The sequence below is a fragment of the Sus scrofa genome, chromosome 3 (genome assembly GCF_000003025.6).
Source record: "Sus scrofa isolate TJ Tabasco breed Duroc chromosome 3, Sscrofa11.1, whole genome shotgun sequence".
NCBI classification, from domain to species: domain Eukaryota; kingdom Metazoa; phylum Chordata; class Mammalia; order Artiodactyla; family Suidae; genus Sus; species Sus scrofa.
The window spans coordinates 42,219,846-42,247,679 of record NC_010445.4 but is presented as its reverse complement, the minus strand read 5'-3'; the positions used below and the strand labels follow the sequence as shown (position 1 = coordinate 42,247,679).

At 36.8% G+C, this 27,834-nt stretch overlaps 2 protein-coding genes across 11 annotated transcripts in view; one reads left to right on the top strand and one right to left on the bottom strand.

The window, feature by feature from the left end:
* The window catches only part of CENPP (centromere protein P), a 256,672-nt gene that overhangs the window by 62,066 nt on the left and 166,772 nt on the right, over positions 1-27,834 (bottom strand).
* ECM2 (extracellular matrix protein 2) overlaps positions 3,934-27,834 on the top strand; it is a 38,501-nt gene continuing 14,600 nt past the window's right edge. The window contains exons 1-7 of one of the 6 annotated variants that reach the window (XM_013995778.2): positions 3,965-4,276; positions 10,745-10,800; positions 14,229-14,538; positions 19,898-20,086; positions 22,285-22,854; positions 24,861-24,976; positions 26,608-26,743. In XM_013995778.2, coding sequence (XP_013851232.1) covers positions 14,253-14,538; positions 19,898-20,086; positions 22,285-22,854; positions 24,861-24,976; positions 26,608-26,743 — 1,297 coding nt within the window. In that variant the 5' untranslated portion in view covers positions 3,965-4,276; positions 10,745-10,800; positions 14,229-14,252. Of the gene's footprint in view, positions 4,277-10,744; positions 10,801-14,228; positions 14,539-19,897; positions 20,087-22,281; positions 22,855-24,860; positions 24,977-26,607; positions 26,744-27,834 lie in introns of all 6 variants that reach the window. The other 5 variants (XM_021086992.1, XM_021086994.1, XM_021086993.1 and 2 more) reach the window with 5 other exon arrangements.

The following is a 27,834-nucleotide window of genomic DNA, read 5'->3' as shown; positions in this document are numbered from 1 at the left end:
TTTCCATGTATTACTGTGGTTAAAATAGTTTCTGCAGAAGGACTCATGTAACAGTCCATTAACCCACAAGATTTTAGAGCAGGGACCTCAAAAACTACATAATCTAGTTCTTTGCTGCTTTGCCAATCTTGGTATGATAATCTTGGTGACTCCTCTATGCTACTATTTAAGTTACTTCTTTTTCTGATTGTTTAAAATTTTTTAAAAAGTTATTTTTTTCTGGTATGAAAAGCTCAAAACATTAAAAAATATGGAATTACATACTAAAATCCTCACATAATTCCAATACCCAAAGATAGTTTGTTCTTTATTCCTTCCAATTTTTTCTCTAGATGACGCTAAACTGTACACGTTCAAAGCAGGTAACATAATAGTACATGTAACATTTTGAAATTTCTTTTTCTCTCAGTATATGTTAGACAACTTTGCATGTCTGTATCAGTTACTTCAGTCTCTCTACCCAGCTTTATGGGAGGTTACTGTTCCCTATCAGAATACATCTTGTTAATTTCCCCACTCCCATCTCACCATGGGTATAATGCTTCGAAGTACCTTCCTAGTACTTTGAAGTACTTGTGCAGTGAAAGATATGTTTCTATAATAGATTCTTAAAGTAAAATGCTGGGACAGAGTATAGGTATCGTTAAATTGTCCTTAAAGAATATAAGAGTTTCTACTTGCACTAAGCAATGTGTGTAACTCTGCATGTCACCTATATATTTTTTCCTCCCAAAACAATGTACATATTTCAAATAAGGCTACATTTTTTAAAAAGACTTTTTTTTAGAGCAATTTCAGATTCACAGCAAAATAGAAAGGAAGGTACAGGGGTTTTCCATACATCCCCATCACACAGCCTCCCCCATAATCAACACCTCCCACTAGAGTGATGCATTGGTTATAAGTGATGAACTTATACTGACATCATAATCACCCAAGTCCACAGTTACATTAAAGTTCACTCTTAGAGTTTACATTCTATGGGCTTAGACAACTGTATAAAGACATGTATTGATTATTATGATATCATACAAAATATTTTTCACTCCTGTGTTCTACCTATTCATTCCTCCCCCTCAAGCCCTGGCAACCACCAACCTTTTTACTATTTTCATAGATTTGCCATTTCCAGAATGCCATATAGGTGGAATCATAAAGTATGTATCCATTTCATAATGGCTTTTTTCTCCTAGTAATAAGCATATAAGGTTCCCCCCGTCTTTTCATGGCTTAATAGCCCATATCTTTTTAGCATTGAATAATATTCTATTGTAGGATGTACCAAAGATTATCTATTCACCTACTGAAATACATCTTGGTTGCTTCCAAGTTTTGGCAACTATGAATAAAACTGCTGTCAACATCTGTCTACAGGTTTTCTTTCTTTCTTTTTTTCTTTTTTTGGTCTTTTTGTCTTTTAGGGCTGCAGGTGCGGCATATGGTTCCCAGGCTAGGGGTCCAATTGGAGCTGTTGCCGCCGGCCTAGGCCACAGCCACAGCAATGCTGGATCCGAGCTGTGTATGCGACCTACACCACAGCTCAAGGCAATGCCAGATCCTTAACCTACTGAGTGAGGCCAGGGATCAACCTGTGTCCTCAGGGGTGCCAGTCAGGTTCATCAACCACTGAGCCACAAGGGGAACTCCTGTCTATAGGTTTTCATGTGGATGTAAGTGTTCAACTTATACGAGTATACACCAAGGAGTATGACTGACGAGTCATATTGTAACAGTATGTTTAGTTTTCTTTTCTCATCTTTTTTTTTTTTTTTTTGTCTTTTTGCCATTTCTTGGGCCACTCCCGTGGCATATGGAGGGTCCCAGGCTAGGGGTCTAATTGGAGCTGTAGCCGCCAGCCTACACCAGAGCCACAGCAATGCGGGATCCAAGCCACATCTGCAACCTATGCCACAGCTCACGGCAACGCTGGATCCTTAACCCACTGAGCAAGGCCAGGGATCAAACCCGCAACTTCATCGTTCCTAGTCGGATTCGTTAACCTCTGAGTCATGACGGGAACTCCATTGCCGTCAGCTGTGGTATAGGTCGCAGATGTGGCACGAATCTGGTGCTGCTGTGACTGTGATCTAGGCCAGGGGCCTCAGCTTCGATTAAACCCCTAGCCTGGGAACTTCTGCATGCTGCAGGTGCAGCCCTAAAAAGCAAAAAACCCCAAACAAACAACAAACAAACAAAAGCCAAAGTGGTTGTACCGTTTTGTATTCCCACCAGTGATGAATGAGAGTTCTAGTTGCTCCACATTCTTAGCACACATTTGGTATTCTCAGTGTTTTGGTTTCAAGTGTGTAGTGATACCTCATTGCTGATTTAATCTCCAAAACTCTTTTCTGATTGTGTGTAGGTATTCTGGCAGAGAGATGAGAGAGAACTCCTATCTCTAATATTAGAATTTTCCCAAATGTTTGGAAATCCTGGGCTATCTGCTTATGTTAAAAACACTGACCAAAGGCTCTGAATATGTGGGTAGAGATGGTCAGCTGTGCTTGTAATTGGGTTGAGCAAGTCTGGATTCTGAACATGGGGGTTCCATGTTCCATCAGCCACCCGAGGCCAAGTAGATAAGAGCATGAGTTCAATTTAGACGGAAATGCCTAATATGTGGAACAAATGATGGAGACGTCAGGAGGACTGGGGTCCAGTGAATCTCACCATTCCTAGGATTTATAATTTCTAAACCTGGAATACCCACACAATCATCCTTTCTCGATGTTTTGGTCTTTGGCATCATTTGTCTGAGCCTATGTCTTAAAGGAATTTTTCAAAATTTCTTGTCTTCTAATAGAACTAATTATTTTGTAGTGCAGTGTTACTTTTTTTTTTTTTGCCATACCTACAGCATGTGGAAGTTCCCGGGCCAGGAATCAAACCTGTGCCACAGCAGTGACCTAAGCTGCTTCAGTGACAACACTGGATCCTTAACCCACTGAGCCACAAGAGAACTCCACAATGCTACTTTTTTTTTTTTTTTTTTTTTTTTTCTTTTTTGGCTGCCTCGTGCCACATGGAGTTCCTGGGCCAGGGACCAGATTTGAGCGAGAGTTGTGACCTAAGCTGCAGTTGTGGCAATGCACAATCCTTAACCAACTCTGCTGGGCCAGGGATCAAACCTGCGACCCAGTGCCCCCATGATGCCACTGATCCTGTTGTGCCACAGCAGGAACTCCTGCAGTGTTACATTTTTAAAAGCAAACATAGTTTTGTTATTTTTGGAATTTTGGGTGCCCCATGTGATCATTCCATCATCCTGATATGATCTATCTAGGTCATGTTAAGATTTTTAGGAAGAACAAAAATGAAGTTACTCTCTGTTAAATAATTTAGACTTCTGAGGTAAGTAATAACTAAAAAAAAAAGATATAATTACCTAGTCTATGACAGGCATTTTGTATATGCTATTCATTCACATAATGAATGGATAGCACATTCATTTGCACAAAAATGTGAAAGAAAGGTATTAACATCCCAGCTGTACAAAGAAGGTAACTCACCCAAGGTACCCCATAAGCAGTACTGTGGGCCTGGAACCTTCATCTGTCTCTGACCTGCTCATTTGCAGATGAAAAAACTGAGGCTGAAGTAGATAATTCATCTGCCAGAGTAATCATAATCAGAAGCCTCATGGCTCCTTTGCATATTTTCTTGTTATTGCTTAAAGGTGGAAGTTACATAATTTCAATGACATTAATATATAACAGCCTTTTGTTTTGCTAACAATATTGCCAGTGAGATTGGTGTAGCTGGCAGAAAAATGATGAAAGAGTTAAATAACATTACCCCAATTAAAGGCATCCTAGGAATGCACAGTCCTCTAACTTGGCAACAACAGCATCTCTGCAGTCTGATAAAGCTCAAGTGATAGGCAGGCTAGTATGAATGTTAAGATATTTTAAACACAATTAGTTTACAAACATCACACATTTCTTAATCAAGCCCCGTTTTTGTGCTTCTAACTGCCTTCTCAGCCTACAGACGAATGCTTTTCTCCCCCGCTGTCGCTTTCCCCTTTTCCTGTGATTTAGAACAAATATTTCCCTTGGTAACCATTTTCCCTGGTTACTCTTCTGGCTGATTTTCTGCACAAAGAAGCGAAAGGCATGTATTCCCCAGGGAAGCAGTTATTTTAGATTTTACTAAGAAGTGAGTTAACATTTTTCAACATTCCCTTCTTTGTTTTAAAGAAAGCTCTGGTTTTGTTTCATTTTCATCTGGAGACTTAAATGACACCAAGCAAAGCCTACTTAGTTTAGATTTCCAGGTAAAATGTTTTAAATTTTACGTTTCTTCTAAAGCATGTGGAATGGTTTTAATATTTCGGTATTTTATGTTGTAAATATGTTTAACATTTGAGGAAATTAGCTCCTAATAACAGATTTTAAAAGTTTAAAGTGTGCATTATTTTGTTTACTTGTTTTTTTCAGGATGACTACTTCCGAAGTACTTAAAACTTTATGAAATTAGGATTAAATATATTTTATATGTTTAAATAGAATTAGATGCTTGATGGAAGTATAAGTTGGTTTGAAAATTTCATTCTTTTCTAATTTTAAGTCGTAAAGAGCATAAAGAATTCATTAAAATTGTTTTTCATTTTAAGCCTGTTGAGTGAAGTTAAAAAGGATAACAGGCATCCCATGACTTTGTGTGGACATTTAAAACTCTAAGTTTAATACTTTTAAAGCTTACTTAACTCAGCTGATGAACAACTTTTAAATGGAGAAAAATAAAAATAAGTTAGCCAAGCTTTATAAATTATATTTAATGTTGGGATAAACACAATGAATGCTAAAAGGGAAGAAAAATTTACTTGATCAAAATAATACCTACTGTGATTAGATCTACTGTGTCATAAAAGTTTACCTCTAGAAACATATTCACTGATTGCAAAGTTGTTTTTTAAGTAAATATTAAATGCAATGTGAAATTCTACAAATCACTGAAAATAACAAAGGCCCAAGCATTGATTATAAAATTAATACTAAGAGGCCATTTCATAAAAATGAAACGTTTCAATGAGACTATTTAGATTCTGATTTTATTAAAATTAAGAGGCTCTGTAAATTTATTTCTGTACATATCTATTTAGATTTCTGGATCAGTAAAAGTGAGCCAATTAGGAAGGGGGAGAAAAAAGAGAAAGACAAAGAGGGGTGGGATATGGGAGAAGGGTGAGCTCAGGCAGTGCTCTGCTAAGAGGCCCAGGGACAACACGATGCCTGAGACCGTTGTGGAAGTTTCAGGGCCTGACTCCTCATTACTCTTACCTACCACAGCATGGAGAGTCACACATGTGACGGTCAAAGCTAGATGATCTTCATGTACAGATTTTATGCGGAGCACAGAATTTATGCTCTCCAGCAGAGCTCACTTCCCTTGCCGCTTAGCCCTGCCCCACAGTCCAACTTTTCATATTGCTTTTCCTTGCTGCTGTTGCACTTTCTTCCCAACATAACAGCTTGCTCTCTGAATTGACTTGTACGATTTCAGCTGCCAATTAGCTAAGGGGTTTGCTCCTCCCTTACAGTTTGCATGTTAGTTTTTCTAAAATTAATGTAGATTACAAAAAGTTTTTCTATTACAGTTTCACTTCAAAGACATGAAGTAAAGGATTTGAAATGACTACAGTAATTAATGTACATAGATACTGAACAAAAAATTTCATGATGAGGTTAGTTGACATGAAAATATCTTAGAGGCTGCTATCTGTTGAGCTAAGGTGAAGTGGTGACAAGTCGGCATATGATCCAAGTACAACCCGATGAGAAGAGGATAACTGGCAGATGAATAAAAAGAACTACTGAGATTCAAGAAGAAAATAAAGCCAATATCTCTCTTTTCCTCTCACCAAATACCTAGAAATAATAGAAGATATATTACAGACAAATACACACATAGATATACAGCTGCACACAGAATAAGAAGGCAAGCTTCTGGTGAGCCAGAAATTGTGAGGAATCCTTCAAATCAGAGAGAAGACGGGAATGAATTTAAAAACAAACAAACAAACAAACAAAAACACATGGTTTTGAATAGGTATGGGAAAGAACTGAGTAAAAAGAGCTTGTGTAGAAAAGAAAGAAGTCATTAGATCCCAAGAAAGATACATTAAGAAAAAAAACCCTTCACATTAGAATAAACTTCTGAATATTAAAAATAAGCTCAAAATTTGAAAAAAAAATACAGAGAGAGAAAAAAAGATTATTACAAAGAGATGAGCATTAGATTCAACTTAAACTTTTCATCAGTAATAGCAGATTTAAGAAATAAATGGAATAATACCTATAAAGTACTAAAGCAAAATTATTTAAAAATCATAATCCTATTTCCAACTAAACATAATATTTTCTGACATGTAAGAATTAAAAATCTTTACAACCCAAAACATTCTCTTAGAGAAAAGGGATATATTTTAGGGAAATAAAACTAATCTGAAGGAACTTCTGCTTCTTATAATGATAGACTATGCAATTCAGACCATTTAGCCTGCTGAGATAACTAGAAAAAGTAGTAAAACCACAAGGCCAATATTTGGGATAGGAATAAAACCCTAGGGTTCAGAACAGCTTTTCTTCTGGTGGCTTCTATGTAGACCCAGAAGAAGTGACTGAGAAGCTTAGTGTAGATTTAAAACAGCCTCACAAGACAGAAACAAAAATCAATGAATGGGGCCAGTAGCAGGGGTGGCAGGGAAAAGTTTTGTTGCAAAAAACAAAGGCTTTGGTTTGGGACCTAAAGTATAATATTAATTAGATATGATGAAACTCAGCTTCAAATTATTCAATCTATAATTGATAGTACAATTATCCTCAGGGTTGAATATAAATCCTTTTAGGAAAATGATATTCTAGTCTTTAAAGTATATTCATAATTTTTCATATACAATGTCCAGCAATCAAATGCCTCCAGGAATGTGAAGAAACAGAATAAAATGGCTAAAAGCTTTAAAAAAAAGAACAGACAACAGAAATAGACATATAGATGGCCTAGAAATAGAGTCTTCAGACTCAGACTTAAGTAAATGTGACTATTATGTTCAGAAAGTAAAAGACAAGATTAAAAATTTCAGAAGAGAATCAGAAACAATAAGAACCCACTGAAAACTCAAAAAACTAAAAAACCACAATAACACAAACAAGGAAGTCAATAGAAGGACTTAATAGCAGATAAACCACATCTGAACAGATATTTAGTGAATGGAAGGGAAGTTACAGGAATAACTAGGGTCAATCACCAGGTGACAGAAGGATGAAAAATACAAGAGAGACATAAAAATACAAATACAAGAGACATAAAAGACATAATGAGAAGGCTATTATACACCTTACCGCAGTTAGAAAAAGAAAGAGGAGAGAGAAGTAAAAGAGTATCATTTCAAGAGTAAGGGCTTAGAAGTTTCCAAATTCAATGACTATTAGGCCACATAGCATTCGAGAAGTGCTATGAATTCCAAACAGGATAAAAAGAAAAAATCATATCTATATACAACAGAGTAAAACAGCTGAAAACCAAAGCCAAAGAGAATATTTTAAATGAGGTCAAAAAGATACCTTCAGGGAGAAATAGATTGACAGATGACTACTCAATAGTAAATGTGTAAACAAGAAGACATTGGTATGAAATTTTCAAAAGGCTGAAAGAAAACACTTGTCAACCTAGAATTCCATATTTAGCAAATACATCCTTTCAAAATGAACATAAAATATAAACATTTTCAGACAAACAAAAAAGAACTGGTCATCAGTATTCCTGCACTAAAGGAATTACTAAAAGGCATTCTTCAATTAGAAGGAAAATAATCCTGATAGAAGGTTGGAAATGTAGGAAGTAAGGAGGAAAAAAAAAGAATAAATGTTTAGGTAGGCCTAAATCAGTAATTCTTACCTGGAGGTAGGCTGAATCCTTCCATCCCTCAGGATATATCTGGTAATGTCTGAAGATATATATATATATATATATATTTTTGTCTTTTTGCCTTTTCTAAGGTTGCTCCAGCGGCATATGGAGGTCCCCAGGCTAGGGGTTGAATCGGAGCTGTAGCTGCTGGCCTTCACCAGAGCCACAGCAACACCAGATCCAAGCCACGTCTTCAACCTGCACCACAGCTCAGGGCAACGCCAGATCGTTAACCCACTGAGCAAGGCCAGGGACCGAACTCGCAACCTCATGGTTCCTAGTCGGATTCGTTAACCACTGTGCCACAACGGGAACTCCTGAAGACATTTTTTAGTTGTCATAACTGAGAGGAAGGTGCTAGTGGTATGTACTGGGTAGAAGCCAGGGAGGCTACTAAATAAATAAAGGCATCCTCCTACTCCCCCAAAAGAATTATCTGGTCCCGATGTTAATAATGCTAAGGTTGAGAGAGCCTGATCTAAATGAACTTTTGAGCATAAAATCATCATCATCATAATCTTTTGAGGATTTGACATATATAAACAATTGAAATATATGACAAAAGTAGTATATGTGCCAGAATGAGGTATGGAAAGCTTTCCTGGCCCTTGCATTGTACAGGAAGAGATAAAGGTACTAATTTATATTAGACTTTACAAATCAAGGATGTATGTGGTAATCTCCACAAAGAATGGAATAGCAAAAGTGTATAATTACTAATGGAATACTAAAAACTAAGCAATCAATTAAAAAGAAAGCAAGCAAGAATGGGAAAAAAGAACACAAAACAGGCAGGAAAAATAGAAAGCAAAGAGTCAGAAAATAGATTTCAACCTAAACATATCAAGTGTTACATTAAATACAAATAGACTAAATATTCCAATTAAAAGATAAAAATCATACTGCACTAAATATAATATGCTAAAAGAAAGTATGTTGAAAATATAAAAAGTATAAAGTAAAATGATACAATAATGTATTTAAGCAGACACTAACAAAAAGAAACCTGCTATGTTATTAGACAAAGCGGATCTAATAACAAAACACACTACTAGAGATAGAAAAAGTACCTAATGATAAAAGCACTAGAAATACACAATTCTAAATGTGTATATATCTATACCATGGCCTCAAAGTATATCAATAAACATTGCCAAAGTAACTTATAGACTTATAGGAGGATGCCTTTATTTATTTAGTAGCATCCCTGGCATCTACCCAGTAAGTACCACTAGCACCTTCCTCTCAGTTATGACAAATTACATCCAAAAATACACCCAATGGACAATGGAGTTCAAAAACAATAAACTAGTATTACATTATTTGTAAATTAAAAATTACGATTAAGAATATAAACATATTTCCAGAAGATACATGTATCTTTATAATAGAGAAAAACTGGAAAAAATTAAATATCCATCACCAAATTATTTATTACATAATTACATAATTTATGGAATAAAAATAAAGCATATGTCCATATAACCACAATTTATTACTGAATGGACAGAAAACAGGTTGCAGCATAATATATATTGAACAATTCCATTTATGCTTAAATACATATGTTCATATCTGTTTAGAAGGTGTCATGAAAGATACACTTAAACTAGGGATTGGGAAACTATGTCCCATAGCCCAAATACTGTTTTTCAAAGTTTCATCAGAATTTAGTTGTGACCATTCATTTACTTCTTATCCATGGCTATTTTTGGCTACAGTAACAAAGTTGAATAGTTTCAACAGAGATTGTTGGACTGCAAAGCTAAAAATATTTACTCTGGACCCTTCTGAAGAAAAAGTATGCTTACCTTTGTACTAAACTAAGAATTATGGTAAAGCAACTTGTCTTTTATACTCAAAACACATTTTGAGTTTTTAAAAATTATGTATTATTTTTATAAACTTTAACATATGTTAAAAAGAAATGATAAAAAAACATTAAGAACTCAGGAGAAAGAAAACTGTATTAACATGGCTTTTATTTTTAAATCTCTTATGGGCCATCATGAGAAAAACAAATTGTAGCTCTTATTTCCACCCACTTTTCTCTTGATTACTATTACCAAGTATATATATTTAATCCTTTTAATTTTGATTCTTTTGTATCTTTATCTTTAGCATGAGTTTCTTATAGGCAGCACAGAGTTGGGTTTTAATTTAAAAACATTCAATCTGACAGTGTCTGACTTTTAATTGTGGCGATTAATCAATTCACATTTAATATAATTTACAGGTAGTATATTCTGGATCATTTTTATCATTCCACTTTACCTCCTTTATTGACTTATTAGCTATAACTTTTTTGTTTGTTTAGTGGTTACCTTAGTACTTATACTATGCATCTTTAATTTATTACAGTTGACCTTCAGTTAATATTGCACTTTGCTTATAGTATAAGAACATTACGACAGTATATTTACTTTTCTTGCATCCACCATTCTTTTTTTTTTTCTTTTGTCTTTTTAGAGCTGCACCCATGGCATAGGGAAGCTCCCAGGCTAGGGGCTGAATCAGAGCTGTGGCGGCTGTTCTACACTACAGCCACAGCAACACCAAATCCAAGCCATGTCTGCGACCTACACCACAGCTCATGGCAATGCCAGATCCTTAACCCACTGAGTTGAGGCCAGGGACTGGACCCTCATCCTCATGGATACTAGTAGGGTTTGTTACCGCTGAGCCACAACAGGAACTCCATAAACGGTCAATTACCTTTTACAGAGATTTAAAAATAAAAAGAGTATTCATCTACATATGTGCCATTTTCTATGGTCTTCATTCTTTTTCTAGATCCACAATTCTATCTGATGTAATTTTCCATCTACTTTAGATTTCCTGTAGTGCAATTCTGCTGGTGATTAATTCCTTCAGATTTTCTGTGTCAAAGTAAGTCTTCCTTTTGCTGTGTTTCTGAAAGACATTTTCACTGGGTACAGAATTCTTAAAAAAAAAAGAAAAAGAAAAAAGAATGGGAGTTCCCATTATAGTGCAGCAGAAACGAATTCAACTAGGAACCATGACATTGTGGGTTTGATCCCTGGCCTTGCTCAGTGGGTTAGGGATCTAGCGTTGCTGTGAGCTATGGTATAAGTTGAAGACTCGGCTCGGATCCTGAGTTGCTGTAGTATAGACCAGCAGCTGTAGCTCTGATTCGACCCCTAACCTGGGAGTCTCCATATAGCTCGAATGTGACCCTAAAAAGCAAAAGCAAAGAAAAAAAACCAAAAAAACAAAAACTAAGTTGATAGTTTTTTTCTTTCAACACCTTAAAGATATTGCTCAACTGTGTTCTGGCTTGTACTGTTTCAAATGAGATGTCTTTTATTCTATTCTTAACTTTCTCTGATAACTTTTAAGATGTTCTCCTTATCACTGATTTCATTTTAATTTTTTATTTTATGATTTTCATTTTTTCCATTATAGTTGATTTACAGTGTTCTGTCAATTTCTACTGTACAGCAAAGTGACCCAGTCATACATACATATATATATGTATATATATTCTCACATTATCCTTCATTATGTTCCATCACAAGTGACTATAGTTCCCTGTGCTATATACAGCAGGATCTCATTGCTTATCCACTTATCCACTCCATATCACTATTTTTTTGTTTGCTTTTTGCTTTTTTTTTTTTTTTTTTGGTCTTTTTAGGGCCACACCCACGGCATATGGAATTTCCCAGGCCAGGCGCCAAATCGGAGCTTTAGCGGCCGGCCTATGCCACAGCTCATGGCAACGCCGGATCCTTAACCTGCTGAGCGAGGACGAGGCCAGGGATCGAACCAAGTCCTCATGAATGCTAGTCAAGTTCGTTAACTGCTGAGCCATGATGGGAACTCCATCATTGTTTTCTTTTTTTTTTTTTTAATTTAAATTTAAAATTTTATTTATTTATTCATTTAGTCTTTTTGCCTTTTCTAGGGCCGCTTCCGCGGCATATGGGGATTCCCAGGCTAGGGGTCTAATCGGAGCTGTAGCCACCAGCCTACGCCAGAGCCACAGCAACGCGGGATCCGAGCTGCGTCTGCGACCTACACCACAGCTCACGGCAACGCCAGATCCTTAACCCACTGAGTGAGGCCAGGGATCTAACCGGCAACCTCATGGTTCCTAGTCGGATTCGTTAACCACTGCGCCACGACGGGAACTACCATCACTGTTTTTAAAGCAATTTGATTATGATAAATATTCGACATAATTTTCTTCATGTTTCTTACATTTGTGGTTTATGGATCTTGGATATGTGGGTTTATAGTTTTCATCAAGTTTGCAAAAAAAATCATATATATATTTCTTCCTCCTTAGTCCTTCAGGGACTGGAAATGGACATAAATTGATCTGCTTAAAGTTGTCTCACAGCTTGATGATGCTCCGTTGTTGGATTTTTTACTGGTCTTGTGTATGTGTGCGCATGCATGTGTGTGTGTCTCATTTTGGATAATATCTATCACTACATTTTCAAGTTTAATGATTTTTTTCCTGCAACATCTAATGTGCTACCCATCCTTTGTAGCAGTTTTTCTCTTTCACATAGTAGTTTACATCTTTAAAAGTTCACTTTGGATTTCTTTAAATATCTGGAATCCCCCCTGAACATTCGGATTCCAGTTTCAATAACTTTTTTTTTTTTTTTTTTGTCTTTTGTCTTTTTGTCTTTTGTTGTTGTTGTTGTTGCTATTTTTTGGGCCGCTCCCACGGCATATGGAGGTTCCCAGGCTAGGGGTTGAATCGGAGCTGTAGCCACCGGCCTACGCCAGAGGCACAGCAACGCAGGATCCGAGCTGCGTCTGCAACCTACACCACAGCTCACGGCAACGCCGGATCCTTAACCCACTGAGCAAGGGCAGGGACCGAACCCGCAACCTCATGGTTCCTAGTCGGACTCTTTAACCACTGCGCCACGACGGGAACTCCTCAATAACTTTTAATCATGTCAGCTACACCATATCCAGAATGGTTTCAAGAGATGGATTTTTCTCATCACTATGGATCACACCCTCTTGTTTCTTTGTGTGCCTGGTAAATTTTTGCTGGATTCTCCGACACTTGTTGGGTGCTCTGGGACATGGTTAAGCTGTTGCACACAGTTTGATCCTTTCAGGAAGGCTTGTTGTTTAGTTCTGTTAAATGGGATTAGATTAGCTGTTGGTGTAGGGTGAACTGTTTTCTCTGATATGCCTAGGTCCTTCTGAACACTCTGCCTGCAGCTTTTTGCAGCAGTACCACTTCTCCACTATGACTGGTGGACACACAGACTCTGTCCAACCTTTTCTAGCCCAAGGGATTATTTCCTTTTGCCTTTCCTCAGTGTTGAGTATTTCACTCACATAAAAGTGCTAACCAGTACTTAGTTGAAGACTTGATATCTTTGGAAGGCTTTCTCCCTGTGGACTTCCCTGCAAACTTTGCCACTCTGGCCCCACCCTCAGGACCCCAGGTTTTGTCTTTCCAGCTCAGGAAGATTGTGGTGCTCTGCCTGGGACCCCACCCTGGGCTTCAGCCTGAGAAGGAACCCCTTCCAGGCAGTAAATGGGTGTCCATCTTTGACTGCCAGAGAGCTGTCCCGTGCTACTCCATGTTTAATGCTTGAAAAAGTATTTATTTCTCTGTGCAATGCCCTGAGCTGCTCTTGAGACCAGCTAATTAAAATTACTCTTTGTACCTCCTACCTCTTTATAACTCATGCTAGTTTGCTATAATTTTTGTATGGTGCAATCATGCTTCTTTCCCCTGACAAAGAAAATTATAACACTAGAAAATAAAAGAATAAAATAGAGCAGCTGGGAAAATAAGTTGTGGATGACGTTAGTCACAGAATGACTAGGCAGACAGGTGGAGAGAAACCCCTTGAGTAACCGCTGAAAGCCTACAACACATAGATCCAGAGAGGGATTGGCAAACCATAGCCTCAGGACTAAGTCTGATCCACTGCCTGATTTTGTAACAGTTCTATTGCAACACGACCACACCCATTTGTACATATGTCTACCTCCAAGTTACAAGGATCTAGTGGAGTAGTTATGACAAAGAACGCATGGCCTGTAAAGCCTAAAATATTTACTATCTGGTTCTTTAGAGAAAAAGTTTGCTCATGCCTAGTCTAGCAATAAAGATAAGATACTAAAAGTTCTTTGATTCTGACAGAAAAATTCTAGATTCTGATTTGGCAGTAATACTATAGCACAAAGCCCATATATCATGTATGTTATTTCTCAAAGAACTGCCGTTGAGGGATATAGGTAATTACAAGCCTATTTTCAGTGGTAAAAATTTAGTCACTAACTCTTAAATTGTTTCATTCTCATTTTAGAAATCAAATGGTGAAAAAGCAAGCATGAAATTTTCAGGCTTGTATTGTTTTCTTCTGCTTCTCATTTGTCAAACTGACTATGGACAAAATGAAGAAACTTCTAGAAAGCAAAGAAGGAAGATGTATTATAGAAGACTGAGAAAAAGTTCCTTGCCCACCCACAGATCCAGTAGACAGCTTGGAATTCAGCAAATGATAGCTACACCAGCAGCAACACTTCCCATGGTTAACTTGGATTATAGCACAGAGGAGAAATTTGAATCCTTTTTAAGTGTTCCTGGGGTAGAATCAAGCTATAATGTGTTACCAGGTAAGAAAAGAGTAGGAGAGAGGAAGAAAGAGAACCTCCAAGAAGAAAATATTTTTAAAAATCAAGTTATTATACTATCTTTTGGTTTATCTACAGATAAATTTTGAAATAATTTAAAACCATTTATAGGATATACACTAAGATTATTGGAAAATAGAAAAATATTAGTTATCCTACACCCATGTTTATGAAACTATGGGTTATTATTTTGGTTTATTTTTTTCTAATCTGTTTACTATTCCATGTATTTAAAATAGCTGTAATCATAATATAGTAATATACATGCCAATTTGTAAAGCTGCTTTTAAACCTATCATGAAGGATCATCTAGGATACAGAAATAAATGATTTAGATGATTCTGTGAACATATAGTTCTTAAATATTTTCAACCAAAAATGGAGTTAAGCCATTACATTTCCTTTATATAGACTAAATTAACGAATTTTTAAAGTTTTAAAAGATTGGAAATCTGTCCAAAGATTTCAACTAGGCATTTTTAAACACTGGTATTTATTCCAGACTTGGAAGAAAAAATTAACTATATTATACATATGTTACCATTACATAAAACTTTCAAAAGACAAAAGAACATAGCACAACATAATATTCTGTGGCAATACTTCATACATTGGCTCAAGAAAACCAGATTCTTCTAAATGATGTTATTTCCATGGAGTTAACAGAAATAACATACAATTACCATGAAAATAGACAATTTAGGTCCCATTTACAATACGTTTGGAAGGAAAAAAGCCTGGAGGCAGGGAAGTCTAAAATGATAATTATAGTGTACCCATAACTACCAAAGAATGATGAGGTCAATTTCCCTAGTTAAGTGGTAAGATATCTAAGCTATAATAATAGAAAGTAAAAAGGCTGAAAAACAATATGCATAATGTGATCTCAAATCTGTTTTAAAAATATGTAATAGGGTGATGTGCATTAAAAAGTACAGAAGATACATAATAAACATGCCTAAACTGTCCTAAAATGTTTTCCAGTGGTCTTACAGTATTTAAAAAAAAAATTGTGGTAAAATACACATAACATAAAACTTACCATTTTAACCATTTTTAAAAATGTACAATTCAGTGACATTTAGTATATTCACAATGTTGTACAATCATCACCACTTTCTAGATCCTGAACACTTTCTTCACTCTAAAAGGGAACAATATACAATATTAAGATTTGCTCCCCATTTTCTCCTACTCTCCAGTACCAGGCAACCACTAATCTTTCTGTCCTATGAATTTGCCTATTCTGGATATTACATATAAAAGGGGTCTAATATGTAGCCTTTCGAGTCTGACATCTTTCACTTGGCATAGTGTTTTCAAGGTTCATCCATGTTGTAGTGTGTATCAATACTGCATTTTTATGGCTTAATAATATTTCATTGCAGAGATATACCATGTTTTATCCTTGCATACTTGGGCTGTTTCCACCTTTAGCTCCTGTGAATAGCACAGCTATGAACATCTGTGTACAAGTTTATATCTGTATTCCTGTTTTCAGTGTCCTTGGGTAAGTACCCAGAAGTAAAATATCAGGTACCTAGGAGTTGGGCCATCAGGTAATGCTACATTTAATTTATTGAGAAACTGCCAAATGTTTCCCACAGACGCTACACCATTTTATATACCCACCAGCAATGTACAAGGATTACAATTCCTCCACAACCTCGTCAATGTTTTCCATTTTTAAAATATAGCCATTCATGGAGTTCCTGTCATGGCGCAACAGAAATGAATCCAACTAGGAAACATGAGGTTGCAGGTTCAATCCCTTGTCTCCTCAGTGGGTTAAGGATCTGGTGTTGTCGTGAGCTGCGGTGTAGGTTGCAAATGCGGCTCAGAACTAGCTCCAACTCGACCTCTAGCCTGGGAACCTCCATATGCTGCGGGAGCAGCACTGAAAAGAAAGAGAGAGAGAAAAAAAAAAAAATATATATATATATATATATACATATACAGCCATTCTTATGGATGTGAAATGGTGTCACACAGTGGTTCAATTTGTATTTCCCTAATGACTAATGATGTTGAGCAGTTTTTTATATGCTTATTGTCCACTGTATATCTTCTATGGAGAAATGTCTATTCAAGTCCTTTGTCTATTTTTTTTTTTCCCACGGTACAGCATGGGGATCAAGTTACTCTTACATGCATACATTTTTTTCCCACCCTTTGTTCTGTTGCAGTATGAGTATCTAGACATAGTTCTCAATGCTACTCAGCAGGATCTCCTTGTAAACCTTTGTCTGTTTTTTAATTGGGCTGGCTCTCTACTATTGAGTTAAGAGTTCTTTAAGATATTAGACTCATCACATGATTTGCAAATATTTTCTCCCATTGTGTACACTCTTTTTGCTTTCCTGAAAATGTCATCTGATGCATCAAATTTTTTTTTTTTTTTTGGTCCTTTTGCCTTTTCTAGGGTGAATCCTGCAGCATATGGAGGTTCCCAGGCTAGGGGTCTAATTGGAGCTGCAGCTGCCGGCCTACGCCAGAGCCACAGCTACACCAGATCTGAGCCACGTCTGCATCCAACACCACAGCTCATGGCAACGTTGGATCCTCAACCCACTGAACAACCTCATCATTTCTAGTCGGATTCATTAACCACTGAGCCACGATGGGAATGCCTCAAAATTTTAATTTAGATGAAGTCCATCTACTTTTTTTCTTTTGTTGCTTGGACTTTTGTTGGAGTCATAGCTAAAACTCCACTGTAAAATCCAAGGTCATGCTTTATTTTGTGAATATTACAGTTTTAGAGCTTAAATGGAGATTTTTGATCCATTTTGAGTTAACTTATATTTGGCATGAGGTAAGGGGCAATTTCATCTTCTGCATATGGATATCAGATTGTCCCAGCACCATCTGTTAAAGACATAATTTTTTCCCTATTGAATGGGCTTGGTACTCTCGTCAAAAATCAATTGGCCATACCTGTAGGCACAAGAAAAAATGCTCCATATTGCTAGTTGTTACAGAAATGCAAATCAAAACCATAATAATGTACTACCTCACACCAGTCAGAATGGTCATCATTAAGAAGTCTACAAATAAAAAATGATGGAGGGGGTATAGAGAAAAGGGAAATCCTCCTACACTGTTTGGCACAACCACTATGGAAAACAGTATGACGATTCCTCAGAAAACTAAAAATAGAACCACCATATGATCCAGCAATCCCACTCTTGGGTGTATATCTGGACAAAAATCTAGTTTGAAAAGATACATCCGCCTCTATGTTCATTGCACCACTATTCACAATAGCCAACACATGGAAAAAACCTAAATGTCCACTGACAGATGAATGGATTAAGAAGATGTGGCACATCCATATAATGGAATACTACTCAGCCATACAAAAGAATGAAATAATGCCATTTGTAGCAACATGGATGCAATTAGAGATTATCATTCTAAGTGAAGAAAGTCAGAAAGAGAAAGACAAATACCATACAATATCACTTGTATGTGGAACCTAAAATATGGCACAAATGAACCTATCTACAAAACAGAAATAGAGTCACAGACACAGAAAACAGATTTGTGGTTGCCAAGAGGGAGGGGGAAAGGAGTGGGATGCACTGGGAGTTTGGGGTTAGTAGGTGCAAACTATTCGTTTAGAAAGGATAAACAACAAGGTCCTGCTGTACAGCACAGGGAACTATAATCAATCTCCTGGAACAGACATGATGGAAAAGAATATTTTAAAAAAGAACATATATATATATATATATATATATATATAGGATATGTATGTGTGTGTGTGTATATATAAATATTTTAAAAATGAGTCACTTTGCTGTATAGCAGAAATCGCCACAACATTGTAAATCAACTATATTTTAATTAAAAAAAATCAATTGGCCATAGAGATATGAGTTTACCTCTAGACTCTCAATATTCCGTTGGTCTATATGTTTATCCTTATGCCTGGTATAAGCTGAGTATTGGAGTGTTGTAGTAAGTTTTGAAATCTGGAAGTATGAGTCCTCAAATTTTGTGGTTTGTTTTCCTTCAAAAAAATTTTTTTTTTGGCTATTCCGGGTCCCTTATAATTTCTTATGAGTTTTGGGATTAACTTTTCCATTTCTGCAAAAAATGATGTTGGAATTTTGATACAGTATAGTACTTTTATAATCAGGAGAAAACTCACATGAATCCATTTTTTTCCAGAGAGGAATTGGATGGGTGGAATTAGTTTATGGCAAGTATCCAAAGTATCCACTCATTTGCAGGTAGAATTTGGGGACAGTGGCTCATCAGATGATGAAGAGGAATAACGTTATAATAGAATGGGAGTTCCCACTGTGGCACAACGGGATCAGCAGCATCTCTGCAATGCCAGCATACAGGTTCAATCCTTGGCACAGCACAATGAGATAAAAAGGCTAAGTGTTCCTGCAGCTGTGGCATAGGTTGCAACTGTGGCTTGGATCTGATCCATGGCCCAGGAACTCCATATGCCATGGGGAGACCAAAAAAAGAAGAATATGAAGAAAACATTAGGATAGGATGGAAAACATCCCCTCTAATATTCAAATTGGCTATCTAATGGCCTGCTTAGATACCACACTCGTACCTACAATGCTGTATGTGGAGAAAACAATATGCTAAAATCCACTGCACTGTGTACTCTAAAAGGGGATTTGAATTACATTTCAATAACACAAGGATTCTAAAAAAAGAGAGGCAATATCAGAAGCATCAAAAGCAACTGTCTGATTCACCTTCTCCACGTGAATATCGCAAGGGTATAACATGGGCTCATTCATCACTAGTGCTGTTCCAGCTCTTGGCTTTGTGACATGTGATGGAACTGCACTGCTTTGTCTCTTCTGAAGTTAGATGTAGTCACAGAATTTGCCTTGCTCAATGTAATTAGACACTTTTAGAGCTTGTGTGTGATTCGCAATCTCACATTCCCACTGCTGTGGCCATCAGGGAAGCCTGCTTGGAGATGAAGCCTATTGTTTGTCCTGAGTGACTATAAGGAGCAGAATCCTGTGTATCTACAGTGGACATAAGACATGAACAAGAAATAACTGAGATTTGGGGGGTTGTTTGCTGCTGTTAGCCACCCTGACAGATGCAGGATGAAAGCACCATTCGGAGTCTAGTTACCATGAGGAGGTCACTCTCAGAGTCTAAGTAAGAGGGATTAAGGGTGGAGCACATGAAAAGCATTTCAGGTTACATGTGTAAAATACTATGTAAGAATGTACTCAGAATATTTTCCTTGTGTGGCTCTATCACATAGGGCTTCACAATGGGCTCACTTCCATTCACGGGTTCTAGTAACCACATAAGGAATTTAAATGTATTAACTGTTCTCTTCTAGAAAAGAAAGGACACTGTTTGGCAAATGGGATGATCATGTATAACAGAGCTGTATGGTCTCCAGAGCCCTGCACTACCTGCCTTTGTTCGAATGGAAGAGTCCTTTGTGATGAAACCAAGTGCCACCCTCAGCTGTGCTCACGAACAGTTATACCTGAAGGAGAATGCTGCCCTGTCTGCTCTGATACTGGTACAAATTTTTTTAGCCCAAACAAAATATCACATGTGGTTTAGTCTTTAACTTCCATCTGTTTTTATTGTCACTACTTGAAGTTTTAAATTACGAAAAACTAGTCACTAGGGCACAATGATGGAAACATGGAAATTATTTGGGAAATTGTATGATAGGGGAGAGAAATAAAACACCGTGGCTTTAGAATACTACACCTATTTGAATGGGTAAACTCAGAACAGATCACATTCCACTTTTGACTCTCAGCATTACAGATGTAGTGACAGAATTTACACAACAAACAGCTCTCACATTTCTTAGTATGCATGAAGAGCTCGGCTTAGTTCCTTACATGCATTATCTCAGTTAATTCAACTCAATGTGTTTATCATTATCAAGCCAAATGAAGAACATATGGGAACAAAGGGAGGAAAGGTTTGCATTTGGGGAGAAGAAAGCCCAATTCTCCCAGTTTGTGTGGTCAGCACTGCTCAGGTAATCCCAGGGAAGTATCTTGGGAAAAGAAAGGCCAACTCTCCTAGTCTGTGTGGTCATCACTGCTCAGGTAATCCCAGGAGAGTAAGGGCCATGGCCTGGAGCAGTGGCTTTCTTTTGTGGCAGTGCTGGGTCCAGAAGAGGCTTGCAGGCTCCTCACTGTCCCTGATCCTATGAGGCTCATACCTGATGGAGAAAAGGACTCTTGGGGGAGGCCTAGCCAATAGCTTATGAAATAAATAAACAAACGTGTTAAATAACGTGATGGGATGGGATAGAGATGTTTTCTATTGTCTATGATCAAGGTAGATTGTTTCTATACACAAAGGAGGATCACAGGGCAGTTAACTACAAAAGTCTCCTTGCAGGAAGAACTTTAGAGTATTTAAGCACTGTTTTGGTGTATACGACCAATTATTTTACTAAGACATTATGATTTTTAAAAATGTTAAAAAAATAAAGTTTTTAAGGAAACTGACTCCTTTGGAGAGGAAACATAAGGTTTATAAAGGCAAGATCCAGAAATTTTCAGACATTTTTCAAAGGACTTGAACTATTATTCTCGAAATGCTGTGGTACTTTTCCAAAATAACCACTTGGATATACAGGAAAGATTTTAAATGTTTCAGTATGATAGCTTTATTTTCCTTTTGCTAATTTTTTCCTATTCTCCTTTTGCATGTTCTCTCAGCGATGTGAATAAAATAACTTACAGACTTTATAATATATACTGAATTGAAATCTGAAGTAATTCCTTCAAATAATTATATTTTAAGTTCTTTCTTTGGGTGATTTATGTATGGTATTAAATAAATGCATGGAGATGATTAAGTACATTTTTATATTTTGATGAAAGAAAATCTATGTTTTGAACTCACTTTCCCCTAAAACTTTTCATTCAGAGGATGAATCTGAAGTCTGGTCTTTGTTAAGTCTTCCCCACTTTCTGCCAAAGATAATAACAGCTAAATACAAATGCACATAAACTTTCTACTATTATGTATTTTTATCCTATCATCATGGAATAATAAGAAATACTCTTGTGCATATGTCTTGATTACAACACCATTTAAATCTGGAACGTTTTCCATAGGTCTCAAACAGTAAGAATGATTTAAGTACAGAGTCTGGGTGGGAAAGAGAAGAAAATTTTCTATAATTCTAAAAGTTCAGAGGATGCTCTTAGGCCCTGAAAGAAAATCAGACAAATAAATCTATAAACAAAGGCCGATTTCAAGACCATAAAGTATACATCTGTTTTACTTTTTTATGTCTGACTGTATAAATTCTTACATTTATCAATAATTCCAATTAACTGAACAGTATCTATTATAAAGGTATCACATCTAATTATATTACAATCTCACAGAGGACTGCTTACCATTTTGCAACATATGGTAATATTATTCCCTCTTTAGTCACCAGGTAGCATGGTACTTTAGTAAAAATAAGTATTAAGTCTCAAAAGTAAAATAAGAAGTCTCTATAACATCTTACAAAACTGAAATAAAGTTTGTTTATTGTTATTAAAATTGCTGTACAACTATAAATGTAATAAAATTCACTGAGTAATAAAAAACTATTCAAGCAAAAATTTCAAGATGCACTTCATGTCATACATCTGGAGGGAATAATATTTACTAACCTCATTTTCACTATGATTTTTCCTTTTATTAATACCACAACTTGCCCCTGCTGTCTTCTCCTTACGTGGTCAGTAGCCTCCGATTTGCTACTCAGTAGTATAGCATTAAATGACAGAACTGAATTTTCTGGTGATTCTTCAGAACAAAGAGAACGTAACAATTTACTTCATAAGCAACAGCCGCCTTCTTGGGTGGAAATGGATCAAGTAATGAGAAAAGAGCAACACCAATATGAGGAAGATGAAGAAGAAATTAAACAAGTTGAAGAGAAGGAGCAAAAGAAAAATACCCCTAGACGTGGAGACTGGGGGATACCTTCCAAGGAGGGGCAGAGCAGAGAAGCGGGAGAGCAGAGACCTGCAGGGGAAGGGAGGCAGGCCCATCAACACAGAAACCCAGCAAGGGAGACTGAGGAGGCAGAAGAAGAGGATGAGGAAGACGAGGATGAGGACCTGGACGAAGATACCATCAGAGGAGATGTCTTCAGGATGTCCTCTCAACGCCGAGTCCCAGCTACTCCCAGAGGCACCCCACCTCTGCCGAGCAGGTGCTCTCTGTCCTACAAAACCATATCCTGTATCAGTGCTGACCTCACACAGATACCACCACTGAGAGCACCAGAGATAACAAGTTTGGAGCTTGTTGGTAAGAAATGTTGACGTCTTGTTTTTTTCCGTGCTTAATTCTCATTGCCCTATGAACGTTATATTCTAATTTCATAATATAAATTGACCTCAAACAGACCAATTTCACAATCTTTAAGCATATCAGCTTTGCAGAGACAGGCATTTACTGCAGAACAGCAGTTAGGTACAAAGCAAATCATGACTTCCCGCTGACTTTTTTCTTAAGTAAGCTGTATGAGGTACAACTTACATATAGTAAAACTTCTTAGTGTGTAATTCTTTGAATTTTTACAAATGTATATAGTCATGTAGTCACTAGCAAATCAGGATCTAACATTTCCTTCACCTCCCCAAATCCCCTCTTGCTCCTCTTTTCCCCAGCCCTGATGTGTTCTGTCTCCACAGTACCTTTTCCAGTATGTCACAGAAATGGAATCATACAATATGTCGTCTTTTCAGTTGGGCTTCTTTCACTTATTATAATACTTCAAAGAGCTACCCACGTTGTTGTGTTCACCAGTAGCTCATTCCTCCTTACTTTTGAGTTCTGTTGTTTGGATGGACCACAGGTACCAGCCAGACATAAGGGTTATTTCCAGTTTGGTGCAACCATGCACACAGATTCTATAAACATCCATATACAGAGGTCTGTGTAGACCTAAGTTATCTTTTCCCTAGGGTATATACCCAGGAGTGGGATGGCCGAGTGATATAATAAAAGCATATTTAACTTTGTAAGAAACTACCAAACAGTTCTTTAAACTGGCTTTGACATTCCTGCCAGTAATACTGGAGAGTTCCTGCTGTTTTCCCCCTTGTTTTAGCCATTGAAGTAGACATGGAGTAGTCCAGACCTTTTGCCCATATTCTTACAGGGCAGAAAGAGATCTGAGTGGAGGAATAGCAGGATGGATATGTGTGTGAGGCTGTCTGGTAGGGAGACTGGGCTAGTGGATGAGCCTGGGTATTCATTTGAGTGATAAGGCCCATGCTGGCGGTGGCTCTGAAGAAGTAGGGATGAGAGAATCTGAGTGGGGTTTCAGATGTGTCTTGGGGGACATAAACTACCATAGAAATAATAAGTAATCATGTAAATAAATACACAAAAGACACAGTCTGATACCTTGGTCCAGGATGGCCAGTCTGTAATAGGACACTTCTGGTGTAATGGCCTTCCTACCATCACGTTCTCATGACCTCTTAAGGAGTTCCTCTCATACCCAGAGCCTCGTGCTTCAGCAATGCCCCCTCCTTCTGTGGCTTCCATGCCAGGTGTGCTTTGCTGGGGAAAAAACCCAATTTGTGAAAGTCTAAAGTCTTATGCAAGATGAATGACCTGTTCCTTGGTTTTATAGGAAGGTCACCACATGGTTTTTACAGTACTCATCATTTCTGGTGGGTAATTTCCTGGGTTTAAAATCATTGTCTACTATACTTAACTAAAACCCCATAAATTTAAGGCATGCAGGAAATACTATGGACTGAAGTCATAGGAATTATAACATAAGATCTGGAGGCAATCTGAGAGATTATCTCCCTAAGCTTCTTATTTAGAGGAAACTTATGCTCAGAAAAAGTGATATGCTCTAGATTTCTTTGATAAAAAAAATAGGGTTTTGGTCCAGGGTCTAGGAAATGGTAATGGTTAAACATGAAGAACTATAAAAATCAGTTTCTATATCACCTTCCATAAATATATTTTTGCTGTAAAATGCATAATGCTAACAGAATTTTCTAGCAAAACCACATCCTGGTTGTTTTAAGCAACTTCATCTAAAACATGATGTATTTACTATAGCATGACAAATCCTTAGGATGAAAATTTTGACCATATGAAATAATCTAGTCCCAGTCTTGTTTTTTTTTCTTCTTCTAAACACTCATTTCCTTATATAATATATACTGTCCATGCTATATGTATTGCCTTTTCCTCCAGATAAAGCTCTCTTTTTCTATCTATGCTTGTGTACTTATACTTGGATTTATAGGCACAAAAGCCTAAAACACAACTGCTGCATGTCCTAGGCAATTCTATTACCTCCATTCCGGATGAAGCATTTAATGGATTACCGAATTTGGAAAGGCTTGATCTGAGCAAAAATAACATCACGTCTTCAGGCATAGGGCCAAAAGCATTCAAGGTAAATATACTCTCTGATTTTTAACAGTCCATCTGGACAGCTTTCCTTTGACTCGCTCTGGCTGCAAGTGGAGATGCAGAAGGAAGGAAAATGGTTTAATGGAAATTTCTCCTAAGAAAGTCTCTGATGTTCCTAAACTGTAGTCTAGTTTTATATTGAGTATAAATTACATAGTCTGTTGTTTTACGTGTTTCTAGCTGTTTTTTCTATGCTTTGCCCTTAACATACCCATAAGAGTAAAAACGAAAAAACTAATGTTTTGAATTTATAGAGGAGTTCCTCCAAGCAGCTGAAAACATGCTGAAATATGGTCTCTTAGTACATGTGGTATTTCTGAAAAAAGGAGAACTTATCTGGAAATGCTATTAGTATTTTCAGGCCAGCAAGACAAAAGCTTCCTTATTTTGTGCTCTCTGCAAAATCTGATAAAGGATATTTCAACAGAAGGGGGTTCTGGAAAAACAAATGGGCTCAAATGAAAATTATCATGAGGACAGGTTGGAGAAAGAGGGAAAGAGAAAACACAGGAAAGAGCACAGAATAAATCACTGAAAGACAGATTTAACTTAAATTCTTTTCTAAAAGAGAGAAAAGAGTATCAAGGACTTTCAGAGAAACAAAGGCAGAAGAAAGGAGGCATCTGTGTGTGTAAACAAACAAATATTCATAAATGCATGTGCTTAAAGAGGCCCAAGTAAAACATGTTACATTCCAGGAGATCAAAGTTTAACTGCTTGGATAGTCTTCTGTTTACTTTTTGGACAAATCATTGACTTCTTAGAGCTCAGTTTCCGGTTCTCATTTAGATTCTGGGCTGTAGACACCTGGTGTCTACCATCATATCACAGACCTGGAGTCCTGCCTCATGCTAGCTGTGCTTCTGATAGAATAACAGTTGGGACTTGTACATTTCCTGTGTTTGATCAAAAAAGAGGAAACTGTAGGGAATTACCTCTTTTTTTGTTTGGGATTCTCTGTCCCATTTCCAAACTGCTGAAATTGACTCTGAGCACCAATGAGGTAAATCATTCTGCAACTTTAGTAGTGCAAGTTAGTTTGGCCAAGGAGCACGTAACTACAAATGGGGAAATGCACTCACCAGACAGTCAAAACTGTTTGGGTACCATCTAGAAACAGTTTGTGACATTTGTAGCATTTAATTTTGAAGAATTTCCACAATAATTAGTGCAATTTTACGACTCTGGTTCTTAGTACAGATAGAAAACTTAGGTTTATAAATACATTGAAAGGATTCAAGTTACTGTCTCCTTAGCATATATGACAGATTCAGATTATTGTATGATTTAAAGAACTTTGTGTCAACTGCTGAAAAGGTGAAAATCTAATATCTAGGAAAATATGACTGATTCAGTGGCAATAGAAGGTTTTTCTTGCCTAATAAAGGCAAAATAAAAATACAGGTATGAGTGTGATGCAAAGTCACCAAATGCGGTTTGCTGAAAACACCAGGGAATGTTATTAGCAGGACCAGCGCCTATCTGGCAGAGAGGATATGGAGATCCTTGTCTTTGTGAGACTTTAGTAATCACTGCAAACTGACCATTAAATGATATATATGACTGTACAACCATGACAAGATAAAAAAGTAATTTTGAGATTTGCTTTTTAAGCTTCTAAAGAATTTAATGCGCCTGAATATGGATGGAAACAATTTGGTAGCGATTCCTTCAGGATTACCATCTACATTAGAAGAACTTAAAATCAATGACAACAATCTTCAGGTTATCGATGAAGAAAGTTTATCAGGTATTCAACATTTTGCTTTATGATATGTGTCCTTACAACAACCTTTCTTCTATAGCTGTGTGGAAATTTTATTTGCAAATATTGCTAAATGAATAGCCAGTAAAATTTTTTAGGTCGTGCTGCTAAGTTGATAAAGCTTATTTTAAAGATTGACTGGTGAAAATTTTAAAAATGTATTTTAAACTGCCAATTATCTTTAAAAAAAGTATTCTATAAAAACAAAACTTTCAGTGATTTCAGGTTTTCATCATTCACAATAACAATATCTGAACTACAAACTCATAATATCCTGAGTTACATTAATATTCCCCATACAGCCATGTGTCTTAGTACTGTATTCATACTGATGTTTTGGTGGTTGTTAGTGATGATAACACAGTAGCACTACGTGTCGAATGGGTCTCCTTCATCACCCTTAGATGTTCAGTACTTCCACTGCCTTCACACATTTTGCTATTTTGTCACATGTTGGAATTTGAGAATTCTGTATAAAATATAAGTAAATGAACATTCTATGTAAGGCTGAGAGGCTATCCTACAATCAGGGTACACAAACGTTAGCATGTGTTCTCTACAGCAGTCACTTTGACCGTGACTGTCTTGTTCCTGAGAAAGTTGCTCCGGCATTTCTGGCACTTGTGTGTCAATGAGGTAAACGTACCTTACAGAGCAAGACGAGTACGTGCATGGGTGTATGGTTGCCATGACAGCCTGGCTTTCCTGTAGGTGGGTTTTAGTGAAGGTGCCCTGCATTCTGTATGTTTAATATAATATAATTTAATTATATTATATTTAATATATAATTTAATATAATATAATTTAATATAATTGGATTGTGTCTGGACTGAGATAATTGAAGTTGTCATATTATGCGCTTTGTATAAAAGAGGCAGTATTATATTTCCCTTTTCACAAGTCGTAGTTAATGTCTTTGATCAGATTATATGCTTCTTTAAAGCAAAGCTTTTCTAATTTTTCTTTTTATCTTCCTAACAGTCTAGTGTAGCTCTTGAGGAATAATGCTTGACATTTTTTGTTTATTTGATTTGAAATATATTTATTGTGTTAATGTGGATAAGCCCAGCCTTTAA